Source organism: Carya illinoinensis, chromosome 9 (genome assembly GCF_018687715.1).
Source record: "Carya illinoinensis cultivar Pawnee chromosome 9, C.illinoinensisPawnee_v1, whole genome shotgun sequence".
Taxonomy (NCBI): Eukaryota; Viridiplantae; Streptophyta; class Magnoliopsida; order Fagales; family Juglandaceae; genus Carya; species Carya illinoinensis.
The window spans coordinates 7,689,116-7,706,775 of NC_056760.1; the positions used below are offsets into that span (position 1 = coordinate 7,689,116).

The 17,660-nt window shown below is 36.1% G+C and overlaps 1 protein-coding gene across 4 annotated transcripts; it reads right to left on the reverse strand.

The window, feature by feature from the left end:
* Nucleotides 1-2,572: 2,572 nt before the first annotated feature.
* On the reverse strand, nucleotides 2,573-9,228 carry LOC122277435 (allantoate deiminase 2). 4 transcript variants are annotated; one of them, XM_043087411.1, is made up of 13 exons: nucleotides 9,029-9,228; nucleotides 8,470-8,555; nucleotides 7,677-7,780; nucleotides 7,520-7,604; nucleotides 7,265-7,381; nucleotides 6,595-6,704; nucleotides 6,406-6,511; nucleotides 6,184-6,270; nucleotides 5,821-6,105; nucleotides 5,620-5,745; nucleotides 5,380-5,541; nucleotides 5,160-5,290; nucleotides 2,573-2,931 (listed from the first exon to the last, which is right to left on the reverse strand). In XM_043087411.1, exons 1-12 carry the CDS (start codon nucleotides 9,111-9,113, stop codon nucleotides 5,168-5,170), a joined length of 1,476 nt encoding a protein of 491 aa, XP_042943345.1. In that variant the 5' UTR covers nucleotides 9,114-9,228; the 3' UTR covers nucleotides 2,573-2,931; nucleotides 5,160-5,167. The 4 variants fall into 4 exon arrangements, with proteins under 4 accessions (XP_042943345.1, XP_042943344.1, XP_042943346.1 ...); XM_043087410.1 differs by having other exon boundaries at nucleotides 2,573-2,934; XM_043087412.1 differs by having other exon boundaries at nucleotides 2,573-2,934; nucleotides 5,821-6,063; nucleotides 9,029-9,226.
* Between the last annotated feature and the right edge of the window lie 8,432 nt (nucleotides 9,229-17,660).

Genomic DNA, 17,660 nt, shown 5'->3' on the forward strand with positions numbered 1-17,660 from the left:
TTTATGGTATATGTGAATGATTGGATTGACTGGTTTGAGTCAGAGACACGTGTAGGGATGGTGGTAAGCAGGGATGGTGGTAGAGTCCCGCCTGCGATTTCCGCCTACAGTGCAAGCGACGTAGGGATGGTGGTAAGCAGAGACGGTGGTAGAATCCCGCCTGTGATTCCTGCCTACGGTGCACGCGTAGGGATGGTGGTAGAGTCCCGCCTGCGATTCCCGCCTACAGTGCTATGATGGTTTGGTTTTTGGGCCATTATTTGGGATAATGGCAAGGTTATGTTTAAAGGGAATGTTTTGGCCAAAATGAGATTTTTGGCGTGCGTGAAAAATGTGGACGTTTGGGATATATGTATATGGCATCATTTTCATGCATATTGTTATGGCATGAATGTATTTTCTATCTTGAGGTTTGCTTGGTTTATTACTTACCTGCGGTACCATTTTAGAACTGTAGATTTTGATGCAGAGTTTGAGGAGGATGAGGCTGAGCCCGAAGAAGCGGTTTCACCAGAGTATTGACCTGGAGTCTTTATGTCAAAAAATATATCTCTATTAGCTTTTATGCCTTGTATTTTGGTTTTGAACCAGTATTTGATACTTGTAATATTTTATTATGTGTGTTTTAAACGAGTTTGTATTTAAACAAAAAAATTATGGTACTTAGTTATAAGACTTTTTATCCGCTGTGCAATTTTATTGCACACTTGTTGCATGTACACACACTTGGTACTTGGCGATAAGATGATGACCCGTGTTCTCATTATCCCGAGGCTTCGATTTCCACATGTCCATATGTGGGAGTTGGGGGCATCACATAATAATTGTTTATTTAAGTTGATGTTTTTAAAATTGAGAGATAAAATATAGTGTATTTGGGTAGAAAAAATTACTATACAATACATATGTGATGAAAATATCTTATCTGTATTGTGTATCTAAACTGGGGCTTAGTCTAGCCAATCTAATAACAACCTATCAAACATCTCAATGATTTTATTAAAAAAAATAAAATAAAAGGGCCTATCAAGAGTTTTGGCTGTATTTAAGGCTACTTTTTTTTTTTAATACTTCCTAAACATTTTTCATTAGTTCTATTTATATCATACTTACGCATTGTTTGGATTAATATCTTCTTAACTTATCTCATTTTATGAAATTAATAAAAAATAATTCAAGTACTTTTCTAGTATCAAGTTGAATTATGTGTATCTCAGAAGGAGATGATGTTGATATTTTAGATGATTCTAGCATCGATGAAGCTGAAAATTTTGAAGACGATATCATTTTCATATGTGGAGCCGTATGTGAGGCTACAGTTTGACAATTTAGAGGATGCACATAGTTATTATAAAGCCTTCTCCAGACGAACTGGTTTTAACATTCAAATAAACTATACTCAATTGCCAAATATAAACAGATCATTAATTGGAGTAGAGTATGTGTACTCAAGAAAAGGATTACGTCACCATAATTCTAAACTTAAAGAGAGAGCAAAACCCAAAGTTACAGAAATAAAGTGTGGGTGTACTCTAGCATAATCATGAGTTGTTTGACACTCAGAAGTATAAGTTTGCTTCATAGGCATAGACGGGTGACGCAAGCACAAAAGAATTTAATAGACATGCTAAATAAGTTGGGGATACCAATAAGGAAAATAATGTCCATGTTGAGTAAGAAATCAGGTGATGATTATAATGTTAGTTGCATTGCTAAGGACGTTAGTTGCATTGCTAAGGACATTTAGAATTACTTAGACAATCAAAGGATACAACTTCTTGAAGAGGGAGACACACAAAAGTTATACGCTTACTTTTTGGAAAGTGAACGTAATAATCCAAAATTTGTGTATTCGATTCAAGTTGATGAGAAAGGGTCAATGGGGAATTACTTTTGGGTAGATGCTAGATCAAGGACCACATACCAATATTTTGGAGATGTTGTTACGTTTGATGCTACGTATCTCACAAATCACTACAAGATGCTCTTTGTTTTGTTCATTGAAGTTAATCATCATCATTCATCTGTGATATTTGGATGTGCGTTACTTATAAATGAGACAATCAAGTTTGGTTTATATTAACAACATCACAATAAATCACCACGTCACAATTAGTCTGATTAAGAGATGTGTATAATATCTAAGAGTTCAAAAGATGTGTATATATCTAAAAGATCAAGCATAACTAGATGTAAATATGATTCTCATCTCTTTTCTAGTCGTAAAGTCTTTTACAAATACAACTTGAATGTAGTCTGCAACAACCCACGTGCACTAATTCAAAAAATAAATACAACTTGATAAGTCAAGGAAAAAATATAGTTGCAAACATAATTGTACACTAATCTGTACATCAATGTGATGTGATTGGTCAAAAAGTAGATTTTATTGAAAATAGTGTTAATTTAAATTTTAAGTATGAATGAATCAGTATTGGTACACAGATTAGTATGCGACTGTGCTTGTATATAGCAAAACTCTAAGTCAAGTATATCTTAATGTAGCATTAAAAGAGTTACATTATCATTGATTTTAAAATTAAAAGCTTAAACTAACTGATAATGCAATAAATAAAACCCAAGACGCAATCAATGCACTTTTGTACTTCTTCATTGATTGAAATTTTGCTGTTCTATTCTTGCACATTCAGATGCTATCATTTCATTTCTTCGTAGTGTTAATTCTAAGGTTCACATACAACAATCTAGTTGTTTCATTTCACGATCAACCCATTCAAAAAATGCATACTATTTTTTAACCTTATAATATGGTCAATTCAAAAATTGATGACTAAAACTTTTTGGATTGTCCGATGTCCACGTTTTGGAGAGAATGACGCAATAACATTGCAGTCTTTATACTAAGATCACTTCATCTCCTGCCCTCAGAGATTGTAAGCTAGATATGTGTCTCCTCCACTATTTTCTATATTGCTGCAAAGAAAAAGAAGATACTCCATCAACTATTGTTGCTCCGGGTCCAAAATACTTAGTGAATATAAAAGGCCAGCGAACCAACATGTCATGGCACTCAGATTTTATTTTTGGAACATTTCATGTTTTCTATGCTCATCTTTAAAAATTTCTAGCATGGCACTCAGAGAAAAACATCCCCACAACTCAGCTCAATCTCCACTCAAACAAACAAAACAAAGAATATTGGAAAAAAAAAAAAACCAAAAACAAAGGCTATTTCCTTGGCAGGTTTTATATAGAGCCTGAAGGGGAATTCTTTTCATACATATCCCTTCAAAATATTCCAAATTTACACTGATTTCAATTCAAACATCTTCAAATTCTCTGTTTGGGTTTACAAACATTTCTAAAGCTGCTAAGGAAAGTGCCTTCAAAGTTCTAAAAAACTTTTTCATTTAAACCAATGTCATCTATTGCCTATAACCTACTTCGAAGGGAAGGGCATTGAGGAAAGCCTCTCCATGAGATGGCATTGTTTGCAGACCACTAATGAGATTCATATCAAGAAAACAAGAAAAAATTTTCATCCAACATTTAAGTAAAAATGAATAAACTTAACAAGACAGTGAATCAGATAGAAGATAAATGAAGAATAAACTTTAAAATGAATCTCTACTGCTCAAGAATCATATCTAAACATTTGACTTAAGAGGGATATACAACCACTCCCATACAATAAAGTGACGATGACCATTCTCAACACATGAGACATAACTTGTACAAAAGTTGTATCTACATCTTCTTTACCCATGCATTGCTAGGGAAACAATTTATACAACAACTATAATTTAAAGTGGCTATATATAAAGACCCCATTGCACAATAAACAAATAAACAACATAATCATAGATACACGGATTCAAGTAAAATAGATGTGCAAAATTCATAATATATGGATTCAAATAAACATAATCGATCATAGATGGATTTTCGCATCCGACATGCCCTAAATAAATCGGCCCTAAATCTAGAATGCATATGTTACGGGGCTCATGGAGGAAAATTAGAGAAGGGTAAAGGAAGGAGCCTGAGGTTCGGCAGAGGCCATTGCATATGAATTTACTGCAACCAACTAGAATCGTAACAGCATGGTAAACAAAATCCACAATGCATGAATATATTCCCTAACTAAATCGATCCTAAATTGACCCTAAATTCAGAATGCATAATAAACAAAACAAACTTATAGGTTAAAAAATGAAATAATATTAATGAAGGGGGTACATGATGATGTATCAGTGATTTGTATCACTGGCACAAATTTCCCCTAAAAATAGGAAATTATTTCTGTTTTATGTGGTTTAAGTGTAAGTCGGTGAAGACGATGCTAAGAAACGAGTGCCTCGATCGACTACTGCGTGGAACTTCTTCCCTGGGAAAGTGCTTTTGAGTGTAGAAAATTGCAGTAAAGTATTTGAGAGATATTTGAACCCTTTTGGGGCATACAAATATGCTATATCCTAAAAACAAAAAGAACGATACAACGGACCGACGACCCTTACAATTCTCTGTTCTTTCAAATTTGAAATTGGCTCTATAAATAAATAGCCGTTGGAAGTTTGTAGAGTCCCCAATTCTGTCTTGGCAGAATCTCAAATGTAGTCGTTCCTATACCAATGCGGTTTCGTGCGGACACCATGATCTGACAGATCCAATTTGCTGTCTCGTAAACAACTTATTCGACTTCCAAACAACTTTTTATTGATAGACTAGAGTTGACGAATTCGTTTATTCTTATTGGGTGGACTTAGCAAACAAAAACAAAAAGTAATATTGAGTGCCACTCCCAAACACCATACGCACACATAACAGGATCGAAGGATACACTACAGTTAGACGGCTTTTTGTTGTTCCTTTCCGATATTCATTGCATTCTTTATACACTGCAGTTAACTTAATGACCATCATTCCTAAGTGCATGGACAGGTGTTAAATTGTATTATTATGATTACTCATCATTTATATTTCACTGCCTTTATAACGAATTGGATCAAATATATCAATTTATTAGGAATAGATTATGTGGCTTTGCAAGAATAAAGTTCTATTCTATGCAATATATATAGCTATAGATGATAATGCGAACTGAGAGCCTCTCTAATTGACTGATCAAATTGAATGATATAATGCAGAGAGATAGAGGCTCGCAATGATTGCTCTACTGTACATTAATGTCAACATACCCTATAATTTACATGTGTGTCTCTAGAAAAGCCAAGAGTGCCAAACCAGCAGCCCAAACATCATCGTCCAATACGTGCTCTGCAGGGGAATGACTTACGCCTCCACGACAGCGGACAAAAAGCATCCCAACCTGTTCCAATTTTTGCATATTATTACCACAAAACACAAGGTATGGATGGTACCTCTTGAAAAATGTGAGTGAAGCAAAAGAGAACAAACCTGTGTTAAATGATGCATGGCCAGTGCATCATGTCCTGCGCCACTCATTAAAGCAGGTATCTGTTCTTGAATCTCACCTGCCATTTTCTTGAGTGCAGAATAAGCTGCAGACTTAAGCTGAGAACTCAACTCAGAATCACAAGTCACCGCATTGGCATCATGCTGAAATGGTACACAGAAAACTCAGTTATTTGGTTATTCTTGTAGCAAAAGAAGTTCAGAGACATGAAAGTCCCACACCTTACGGTCAATGACACAAGAAACTGATCGCCTTTCACATATTTGATAAATCTGTTTAGATAATTCATAAATAACTGCCTCACGTCCCAAGTCATCCATTGCTCGTAAATCCACCGTGAATGTCACCTGCATCCGAGGTTCATTTTCACGTCAGCTAACAATAAAGTAGTCCAATTTGGGCTTCATTGATAAAGCTCTTACCTGGCCAGGAATGACATTACTTGCACTTGGCCATGTTGATATCTCTCCAACAGTGCAGACAAGAGAACTGGAAAGTGATTCCACTGTGATGTCATTGCAATGACTATCATAACTAAGAAAATCTTTAGGATTTTTACAAAGGCTTTCCAACAATACAATTAGTTCAGCAGCGGCTGTCATGGGATCCTGACGCATTGACATAGGGACGGTTCCTGCATGCCCCTGTGAACCTCTCACAGTAACCTGCAATTGTGCATTTGGACTGCTTGGTAGCGAAATTTTGAACTGTGAAAAGTTTTGTTTGTTTTAATGAAAAATATTTTGACATGATTTTGAAATCAATACAGGAACTGTTTTGTATACCTTCAGTCGTGTCTGTCCGGCTATGCCTTTAACCACACCAAGAGGAAACCCAAGCCATTCTAATACAGGTCCCTGTTCAATATGAATCTGCAGCATCGAACCAATATGGGGAGCACAACATGCACTCAGAATGCTAGGAACTAAAAGAACTAAGCTTATAGATGAACTCGAGGGCATACAGTATAGGCTTGTTCTCAAGATAATTGGTGTAGGCTGTTATACCTCAATATAACCCCAGACAGATCGTGGGTCATACTTGAGCTGTAACAGGTTTTTCTCTGTGATTTGTATGGAGTTCTTCTCAAGAGCCTCTTGCACTGTCAAACCACTGAACAAGGATTATGCATGAATATATTGATAATAAACAGCTGAATCATGAGTATCTATAAGCTTCAAGTTGCTCGAGGGAACCTCTTATCAGATATTTGCAAGGCTGTAACTGGTAGAATACCAGCTACAGCGGCACTGCCCAAGAAAGTAGACTGAAACCTCACTCCCTCCTCATCACTAAATGCAATCACCTGTATCACAAATTTATGACATCCTTGATCAGAATTGTTCCATAGGCACCACATCTAACATTCAAATATAAAATTTAGAATAAAAACAGATTATAGTGCAGCAAAAGCAGCTCAGGAAAATGAATGGGTCTGCATTAATTAAAGTTCTAGCTGAATCCGATTACTTAAAAATAAGAACTGCTCTATTCACACATGTCAGAGATTAGGTCTCTCCAAAATCTGCTTTTGATCAGTGACCTCACTTATATTGTTAAATGTCCAATAATCAATTCCTTTATTCCTTCATGGTCTTCTATTTTATATGGGGAATTGGGGATATTTTTCCCAGGATATGTTTCTGGACAGATTTTATCACGTATCGTATAAAATTCCATCAGAATCATCTCACATGCATGTCCAGATAAGACAGTAATGTATACTTCGGAAAATACTCCAGTGAATGATGACATATGGTGAGCTTTCCATTTCAAAGTAAATCTGTGGCAAGACTCCTCTTTAAATTCAATCATTCACAAGTCATATCACTCGTGATAATGTTTCAAAGCAGATATTTCACTGACCTCAACTGGACGCCTTAGTTTTCCCAATGTCTCATTGGTATATAAAACCTTCAGTGCAGATAATGCACTGATTACTCCCAACGAGCCATCAAATATCCCAGCATCAACAACAGTATCCTGTTATGAAGGAGGATTCTCCACAATTAATACTGATGAACTCTCTCTTTTTGTCAATGTGTTCTCTAGAGTGTGTTCCTTTGTATGAAGAGTAAAGATTAAACTAAAATGAGAAAATGGGAAAAATAAAAGCATCACCAAGTGAGATCCAATCAACAGAGCCTCAGCACTTGCATTCATTCCCTCAACTCGGCCATGTACATTGCCCATCTGGTCTACCCATCTGCAAATGAACATAAACATCAGTTTGAGTTTCCAAATCCTTGTTTACAACAGAAAAAGGTAGAAAGCTAACGTTCTTAAGCCAGCATCCTCCATCCATCCACGGATAATGTTTCCTGCCCTCACAGAAGCTGGGCTCATGAACGTCCTCTCAAGATAGCCATCTGCATCACTTACCTGTTTATCCAGACTACAACATTAACATTTAAGATCACCCAAAGTATATAATATGCATCCAAATCAAACCAGTAAAGCAAAGGGAAATCTGGTGCTGCGACTTGGGTTTAAATTTGAGTAGGATGACTGTGTGTGAAGTATTCACTGACACCTCTAAATGCAATTTAACCCTTTGGCTAGTCATTAGATTATAAAGAAACATTGACAGTTGAGGGTTCAACTATTGGGCACACGTGACATGATTAATGTTATGGGGAGATGCAGACTCCGGTCAAATTGGGTGAGAAAATGGCATTGATAACCTGGCCTGTGTTTGCAAAAGGTGGATTCCTGATTTCTTTTTGACAGCGAAAACTTTATCATCAATTTCATATAATTTATCACGGAAAAAGTATATAGTCTAGAAATATATCCATATAAGCGTTTTGAACATATTCAATGGAAATTTTCAAAATACTGGCAAATAATCAAGGAGGTTAAACTGTGCCAGATCTTTTTCGAATCCCACTAACAGCTGGGATGATGGTAAACTAGTTCTCAAAATCACACACACACCACATTGCTACTGTAGCCACTGGCATAAGCTTTAGCTCTGAAGTAGCAGTAGTTATGATGACAATATTAATAATAGCAGTAGTACTTTGAGGCGAATTACATCAGAAATTGAAGTTTGGGCTCGAATTTGGTACCTTTCCAAGCTCATCAAGCCTTGCCACTGCCTCATCCCTTAGAATTTCGCGAAACAAATCGCCCCTGCTGCTTCTTTCCGCATCATCTACGAAACAAATTCATTTCCATCGTCATGACCACTGATAGCTGTAAATCAAATTATCCCAATTACCATTGTAACCGTCACCATCACCACCATCGTAACACAGAAAGATCCTGTAACTTATTGACGTGGTCAGTATTCAAAACTCGACATTACTGTCGCTTTCTTGGGTTCCAATGCAGAACAAACCGTCGATTTCAATCAGAAGTAGAATCATAGTTAAATTAAATTTTTTTTTTTTTTAAATATGAGACATAATAAGCAAAAATCTGACCATTCAAAAAAGAATAATTTTATTGTTCAATGAAAAAGTCAAACATACAAACTCGGTGTGAATATTCCTTGTTCTTATATACACCGGTCCCATATCCATAAACATAAAGTGGTCTATCTGGATTTATTTTTTCTGTTTTCTTTTCGATAGGAAAGAGACGATTGAAAGGGAACGAAAGAAGGAACCGAGGGATCGAAAATACCAGAGAAGATGAAAGCGGAAGCAGCAGCAGTAGATAACAGAGAGAGCACCAATAAATATTGTTTTGTATGAGGAGAAATTGCCATCGCTGCCTGGGGAGTAGGGAGTCGTTTGCAAACTGTATAGCACTATAAAGCCATTGAGGCTAATAGCTATACAGAGGTTTCAATCAGATGAATCGATGAATCCTCCACTCCACATAATTTCAAGGCACGTTTGTTTTGTTTTGTGGCGGTGGCAGCTGTCTGGCTGCTCTCGTGAGTGATGCTTGTGAGTGGGGCCAACTTCACATTAGTCATGCACAGCGATGGGGGCGAGGAGGCTTTGCTAAGGCGCGCCGTGTGGAATGGGAATATTCATTATTCATCGATTGCGGCTATTTTATATGACGTGTCAAGAAGCCATGCATTATCTAGGCTCATATGGCATAGAGTATGCTACACGCTGTATTCTAACGTTATTCTATCTTAATTATGATTTGAATAAGAAATTTATTTTTTAACAGTGGATTTTATTTTTATTTTTTTAATAGAATGCGTAATATTTGTAAAATTATAAATTAATATTTTCAATATTAACGGTGGATTTATAAACGGTAAAATTAAAAATAAAAATATATATATGATTTTTATCTTAAGATTTATTATTTTTAACTACATCGTTCACTTGATATATGTCACACTTACTTAAACATGGTATCGAGAGTGGGTCCAAATTAAATGGCAAAGCAGACTGAGAGAGTGTACTAAAATGCGCCTCCATGGATTCTATGAATCTATTTGGAATGGTACGTGGATGTTGGGAACTGTGTGGGACCTCTCTGCTAACTTAAAAAATAAAAGAAAAAGACAAGAAAAGTGGTCTAATTAATTAGCAACCACAAGCTCCAGCACATGGTCTAGGTGGACTGCTGTAACATCTACGTGCGAATCTGAGTCACCCACTTTGTTTTCTTTATATGCTTACAGCGATTAGATTTATAATTGTCATTATATTACCGTCTAATGTGTTTTTGAACAAGTATTTGTTAGTCTGTCACATCATGGCACACGTATCGCGTAATGACATGGATTCGCAACATAATTCTGCATCTTTTAATTTATTGTGCGATAACCAATCATTGTATATAAAATAGGAAGTGCTATATATAAAAAAAATTATATTAAATAAATTCACAAATTGATAAAATTTTATAAAATTTTTTAAATTTATTTTATAATAAAAATAATTTTATAATATGACGGTTCATATCAAATCGCATTAATTTATAAATTTAATTCTATATAACTCATTTGTTACTAAAATATTTTCCTATAAAATATCGTTTCCATTTCTATGATCTGGAATATTTGTGGTCATCAAATGCTACTGTCCAACCACAGTTATTATAATTTTATATATTTTAGAGCGAGAGTCTATCACCGTCATATTTTATGCTAACCAATAATGCTATTATGTTAGATTAATATTTTATAAAAATAAATTTACAAATTAATACAATTTAATGACATACAATACTAATTTATTTATAATCTGATATATCATATTAAGTTACATTAATTTATGAGTTTATTTTTATAAAAAAAAATTATAAATGAAGCATTTCTCTATATATACTAATATTGAGATTATGTATTATTTTTTAAATAATATTGTGTTTCAAATGCACCCTGATAATCTATCATACAGGATTTAAAATTTATTTATTTTTAATATACTTGTTTATTACAATAAAATACTTATGCTAATTTTGAACAACACCTATGAGAATAAAAGTCCATTAATTTGTTATTTTTAATCCACGTACGCAAGATTAGAAAACAATTACATCCTCATTTGTATTACAGCAAAAAGAAAACCATTCCTCTAATCACTATGGGTACAAATATCAAACTAGAACCGCCTTAGGTCGTTGTTGCCAATGTTCTGTATTCAAAACCTACAATTAATGTTATAAAAAAAAAAAATTATTCATTTTAAGAGTAACATGACTTGTTACATGTATATGTTTTAAGTAGAAGGCAACGTTGAGAAGTATGGTTACTGTTGTGATAATCCGGCCCAAAGGAAGCCCAAGCCCTTATAAAACGAACAGTGCGTTTCAAAAGGCTTGCAAAACACTGGAGGGTTACGGCTTCCAAAGTTCCTATTAATCCTCTCATTACCGTCGCCAGCGTCCGTGCCTCTTCAACAACTGCCTGTTTTGGATAATTTTAAAAAAATAATTTTAAAAATATTTTAATAAAAAAAATTAAATTATTCAAATGTTACATATTAAAATATTTTTAATTTTAAATAAATTAAAAAATACGGAAAAATATTATTTTAATATTATGAAACATAATTTAAATTTTATAAAAATTGTTAATAGACAAATATATCTATACAATTTTAAGATAATTACAACTTTTAAACTTTTAAGGATATAGACATAATTTTTAAAATTTTAAATAATTGTCATTTTTATTTTAAAAAGTACTTTTTTTAATTTATTTTCCAACAAATATAATATGTTTGATATTACTTTAAATATATAATTACTAAATAATAAATAACTTTTTAATAATATATAAATTATAAATTATAAGTTATTTAAGTTATAAATTATAAGTCTCGTAAAGTCTTAAAACTATAAATTATATTTTTTTATCGCAATCTTAAACATTTAACAGACACAGCACGAAGGTGGTGCATGCCATCCGGCCGTTTGAGTTTAATTTGAGTTTTCGTCTGAGAGAGGTGGGAGCCTAGGCCGAGTTTCCGTCTGAGAGAGGCTCCCACCTCCCTCCATCTCTCTGTTTTCATTTCCATTTCCTTTTCTCTGTTTGTGCTTTTATTTTTCTGTTTACAATAAAGTTTTAGTTTGGAGGTGGAAGCCATCCTCCCGGTCAAGGAGCCCGAAGCCATCCTTCTTTTTATATCCTGCAGTGGACGGAGTGATGCTTGCATGGTGGTGAAGGAGGGCCTTGATGTCGTTCTTGGCCGTGGCATGGTGTGGTCAAAGCTAACCATCCGGGTTGCTAATAAAAGTTGTGGCCGTATCTCTGATGGGGTGAATGGCCATCACCAGGCCTGGTTTCCGAGTCCTCAACCTCCACTAAACACGCAGTTGGGCGGGGAGAAGCTTATATGACGGCGGTGAGGGATATCGGGTGCGTATGGCAATAGTTGGTTTGCTGAGGGGTGTCCCTGACCAATTATTTTTGGGTGGTTTACACGACGTATTGGTCTGCTGAGGGGACGGTTGTGGAGGATCTACGATGGGAGCGGGGTTACGGCTTGCTCTCGGAGGTGAAGATTTGCGTGCTAAGTTTGGGATGCATTTCGGCGAGTTTTAAGGACTCTGTTTCATCCATGGAAAACAGAGAAGGTCTCGATTTGCACGTAAACATGCATGAGGGGTTAATGTGTCTTTTCTGGGGTGGAGCCCAGCCATAGCTCCTAGAGGTTTCTTCATGGATGGTGGTCGGAGAAGGGGATCGGCGACGGTGGTTTTTATGATTACAGTCAGGTTATAGTCTGGTTTTTACAGACGATTTTAGTATGTTTAGTCTTTTCGGGTAGTCTTTCTGTTTAGTTTGGTTCTTTCATTCGGTTTTAGTCTTTCTTTTGGTTTTTGGCTAGTATATTTTAAGCGTTAAGGAGGCAGTGAGGCCTGCCGTTGGGTTGTTTAGTCTCGGTTTTATGTTTTCCTGGTGTTTATTTTCTCTGTAATAAGGGCCTACGGTGAAGTTCTTCTGTTGCCTGTGTGCTTGTCCGGTTGTGTTTTGAGGATGGCTCGTCGGTTGCTCTTTGGAGCTGTTTGTTGCTTACCTGCAAGTTGCAGGATGTGGCAGGATGCAGGCTGGAGGCAGTTACGGGTAGCAGGATAGTGGGGGACAAAGTGGGGCAGACAGTCAAGGAGCTTTCGGCGTGGACAGTATAGTTTCCTTGTTAGTTTATTTTGTCTGTTAGAGTTTAAATAAAAAGTTTGAAATAGGCAATTCTCTTTCCTCTTGGAGGATAAGGGTAGTTTAGTCCCTATCCTTTTTTGGAGGATGACCGGTGCAAAACTGCAAGTGCACAGTATCGTAGTTTTATAGTAAAGTAATAAGAAGAGTATCGTCCTCAGGGATTGGTACCTTACTCTTGCCAAATACCAAAATTATGCTAATCTCAATTCTATCTAGAGGAATCGCTAAGGTTTTTGTAGTAGCAAATAAAACTAGATCAACTCAAGACAAATAAGCAAAGAAAGTAAAACTGATGTTTGAAGATCAAATTCAATAGGGAAGAAAACTTCTAGGAAATCGATTTCACCATAATTCTTCACTATGCTTTTCTCATCCAGCTAATTTAACTTAAACCTCTTTTGTCTATTAGCAAATCTCTAATTCATCCAAAAGCCTCTTTCGATAGTCAATTGGAATTGATTCTAGTTTATCAATTCACACAAGAGTATGCAAATTAAATAATCAAGAACGCAATAAGACCAATGATTTAATTACTACACAGGTTCATACAAGTCTTTCGATCTCTATACTTACCTATGCTGAAATGTCCAAGATCTACCCTATGATTCCCTCTTTCGATAGCAAATCACAAGATTAATAATCATCTAATCAATGGCCAGTTAATTAGAAGCATTAAACTCAGAATAAATCAGATAAACAAATAGAGAATTGCATTAAATTAGCATGGACAAACAAGCATAGTTCGGAATTAGGTTACATCGTTTTCCTAGAAAGAAGAAAATTTAGCTCATGCTAGAATTGGAATTCAACATAAACGAATTCACCATAATTGTTCTGAGAAGATGGGAAGAAGAAAATAAACACTGAAAAATCCTCCTTGCAGCCTCAACTGGTCGTCAAAAGCTCAAGGGAACGATTCAACGCCTTTCTCCCGTCCGTGCTCGTGTATGAATCCAACGTACGTGCAATAAATTGGAATTCCGTCTCCAAAACAAATGATTTGAATCCCTCTAGCTATGTTTTTCTCTCCCAAAGAGTGTTCTCCAGTCAAAAACCGCGGCTCTAGAGTGAAGAATGGCCTTTTATATGGTCCCACGGCGGAAAACCTAAAATCTGTCAAAATACGATGTTCGCTCGAGCGGGGTGTCGAGCGCGCGTCGAGCGTTCGACTCTGCCTGATTTCGCTCGAGCGTCCTATCGAGCGCACATCGAGCGTTCGACTCTGCCTGATTTCGCTCGAGCGGCCAATGTCTCCGCTCGAGCGATCTTCGTTTTTCAGCAACCTGCTCGAGCTCCCTGTCGAGCGGCAGTCGAGCGTTTGAATCTGCCTGAATTCGCTCGAGCGGCCAAAAGCCTCCGCTCGAGCGAACTTGTAAAATCTGCAATATGAAATTTTGCAAGCCATCAAATACCCCCAAACTTACAACTTTGTTTGTCCTCAAACAAAAAGAAAAACAAATGATAGTTTAGGCAATATCAACTCGACCCCAAAGAGAAGTATCATCACTCACCAAGCTTTTATGAATTTAGATTTCATCTCTAGTATCTTACTCTTTTAACATCAAAGATAGCAAGAAAATCAATCAAAAATTTTGCAATTTGTCAAGCAAGAGTTAGGCGTTTACTTCAACCTAAAGCTAAGACCTTGAGTGTGTGTGTGATATAGTCAATTTAACCTCAAACCACCTGCAAACTCAGATAAAAGTAGAACAACCAAAATCAGAAGAATTCTCTTAAAACTTAACCCCATAAGTCCAATTTTCAGAAATCCTCTCCACTAATGTAGTCAACACCAAAATCAAAGATCAAAAGGTCTTTATTAAGGTTGTAATGATAGGCCACAGGGTGAGGGTTAAGAAAGAACTGGATATGAGAAATTAAATCAAACTGGGAAAATACTTAGTGAAAAGAACATTAAAAGAGAAACTCACATGATTCAAATCATAGCTCTTTCTTGGCAATATGCTCATACTTGTGGCATTATTATTGCTGTAATCACTGATGTAATACCAACACTTCCCTTAACAAAATTTGAGGTAATTCACTTTCCACTTGGCGACTTCTTTTTCTTTTCTTTTCTTTTCTTTTTCTTTTTCCTCCTCTTTTTTTTTTTTTTTTTTTTTTCAATCACTTCCTTTCTTCTTCTTCTTTTTCTTTGATCAAATGAGCAAACATAATACGTTTCATCATGTAACCAATTTTCTCTTTTAAATGTAACTCTCCACCAAAGTATTTTCTCAAACTATCAACGGTAGATTCATTGTTTTTCAGGCTTAGAACGGGCATGGTTTATGTAGTTTAAAGAATCAATAAAGGCTCATGAAGGCTCAAGGGGGTTGACTATGGAAACACACCATGTAATGATGGCATGACATTTAGGACGGCTGGGAAAGCTTTTTGGTTATGCCAAAGAAATGCCTAGATCATTTCTCTAATATTTGGTCTCAACTAGGATTTCGCCTCAAGGACCCATCAACGGATTCTAGAGCAAAGCAAAATCGAACCTTCATCTTTCAATTAATTCAACTTCTTCTCTTCATAAGCAAAATGGAATAAGAGAAAAACGACTATGTGCTCAATTGTGTTCAAGGTCAAAGATTTAAACGAAAGTACCCACAAAACTTCACTTGACATAAAAGAAATTTTTGAAAATTTTTCTCAAAACCATCTTCAATCACAAATTTCAGAGTCATAGAGAATTCAATCTTACTCCAATGCATGCTTGGTAAAAGAATCAAACAACCCATCAACAACCCAAAACTTAGAAAACAAGATGATCAAATAATTATAGGAGTTTACACCCCCAAACTTAAACTAAACAATGTCCTCATTGTGATGCAAAAGTAAAAAGAATTGAAGAAATAAAGGAACTTCCCTGGTTTCATGGTGAACCCCCCGAGGTTTAAAAATTTTTCCAGCTCTTTATCCATGCTAAATAAACCTGCATCAAAAACCAATTTATTAATACTTAAATAAACAAAGATAATAAAATAAATGAAAGAAATAAAGATAGATCTATGGGTTGCCTCCCATAAGCGCTTGTTTTAAAGTCTACAGCCAGACTTTTCAATCTTCCTCAATCGGGATCTCTAAGAGGAATAAGAGTACAGTTCCTCTCCACTTCATTGCTAAGTGATGCATCCTGCTGCAGGGCTCGTTCTAGGTGATTGGCTGGTGCATCTTCTTTAAAGGGCTTTTCCACACCTTGCTTAATGACATCAACCCGGAAGCAAGTGCTTGGCTCTTCTGGAATTCTCATGGCTTGGTAAATTTTGAACAAAACCTCTTCCTTGTTCACTCTCAATGTTAACTCACCCTTTTGAACATCAATCAAAGCTCTTCCCGTAGCCAAGAATGGTCGCCCAAGAATTAGTGGGACTTCTTCATCTTCTTCCATGTCTAACACCACAAAATCAGCAGGGAAGATAAATTTATCCACTTTTACCAATACGTCTTCTATGATTCCACGTGGATACTTGATGGACCGATCCGCTAGTTGCAAAGAAATTGTTGTAGGCTTCATCTCTTCAAGTCTTAATTTCCTGCAAACAGAAAGTGGCATAAGATTAATGCTAGCACCAAGATCACATAAAACTTTATCAAAAAATGAATCTCCAATAGTGCAAGGCAAAGTGAAACTCCCCGGATCTTTCAATTTTTGAGGCAATTTCTTTTGAAGAATGGCACTGCATTCTTCAGAAAGCTTCACTGTTTCAAACTCCTCCAACCTTCTCTTCTTGGAAATGATGTCTTTCAGGAATTTGACATAATTTGGCATTTGTTCCAAGGCATCTGCAAAAGGAATATTAATGTGAATTTTCTTAAAAATATCCAAAAACTTAGAAAATTGCTTATCTAGTTTTTGCTTTTGAAAACGCTGAGGGTAAGGAAGTGGAGGAGCAAGAATAGGAGGATTGTCAGGAAATGAAATTGTAGGAGCAAAGTCGGTCTCCTCTAGTGTATCATTGACAATCTCCTCTTCTTCTACTTTATTTTTGCTTTGGCCATTATTCGCAGCGGTAGGAGTAGACTTGCTCTCCTTCAATGGTGACCTCTCTATTTCTTTTCCACTCCTAAGTGTGATGGCCTTGCATTGTTCCTTTGGATTCACTTCAGTGTTGCTGGGAAAAGCTCCTCTTTGTTGGGCATTGATGGTAGTGGCTAGTTGCCCAATTTGCACTTCAATATTCTTTATAGCGGCTCCCATATTGCTACAATGAGTCTCAATGTTGTCCAACCGTGAATCAGTCTTTTTAAACCTTGCATTGGTCTCTTGAACAAAGGAAACCATGGCATCCTCAAGTGACATCTTCCTCTCGCTTGGTTGGCTATCAAATCCGGGAGGATGTTGAGGTTGCAACACATTCTTGGTATTTCCATATGACAAATTCTCATGATTTCTAAGCCCTGGATGATAGTAATTTGGCATAGGATTACCACGATAGTTGTAGTTCCGATTGTTGACATATTGAACTTGCTCTTGACTCGCCTCATTGCTTGGAACTATCATGCTTGTGGATGCAACATATTCTGTACTTTGTGGTATCCTTTGAGTTGTCAAGGCTGAAATCTGATGAGATAGAGTAGCTACTTGAGCGGAAAGAGCTGCTATCGGCTCCAATTCATGAATTCCAGCTACCTTCTTAGCCAAAGTCCTCTCAGTTGGCCATTGATAGTTGT

Coding starts and splice junctions, on each gene's coding strand:
- LOC122277435 (XM_043087411.1), bottom strand. CDS start 9,113: ATGGCAATTTCTCCTCATACAAAACAATATTTATTGGTGCTCTCTCTG. Junction 7,382..7,519: donor TGTTGATTGGATCTCACTTG/GTGATGCTTTTA, acceptor CCTTCATAACAG/GATACTGTTGTTGATGCTGG. Junction 5,291..5,379: donor CCATGCATCATTTAACACAG/GTTTGTTCTCTT, acceptor AAATTGGAACAG/GTTGGGATGCTTTTTGTCCG.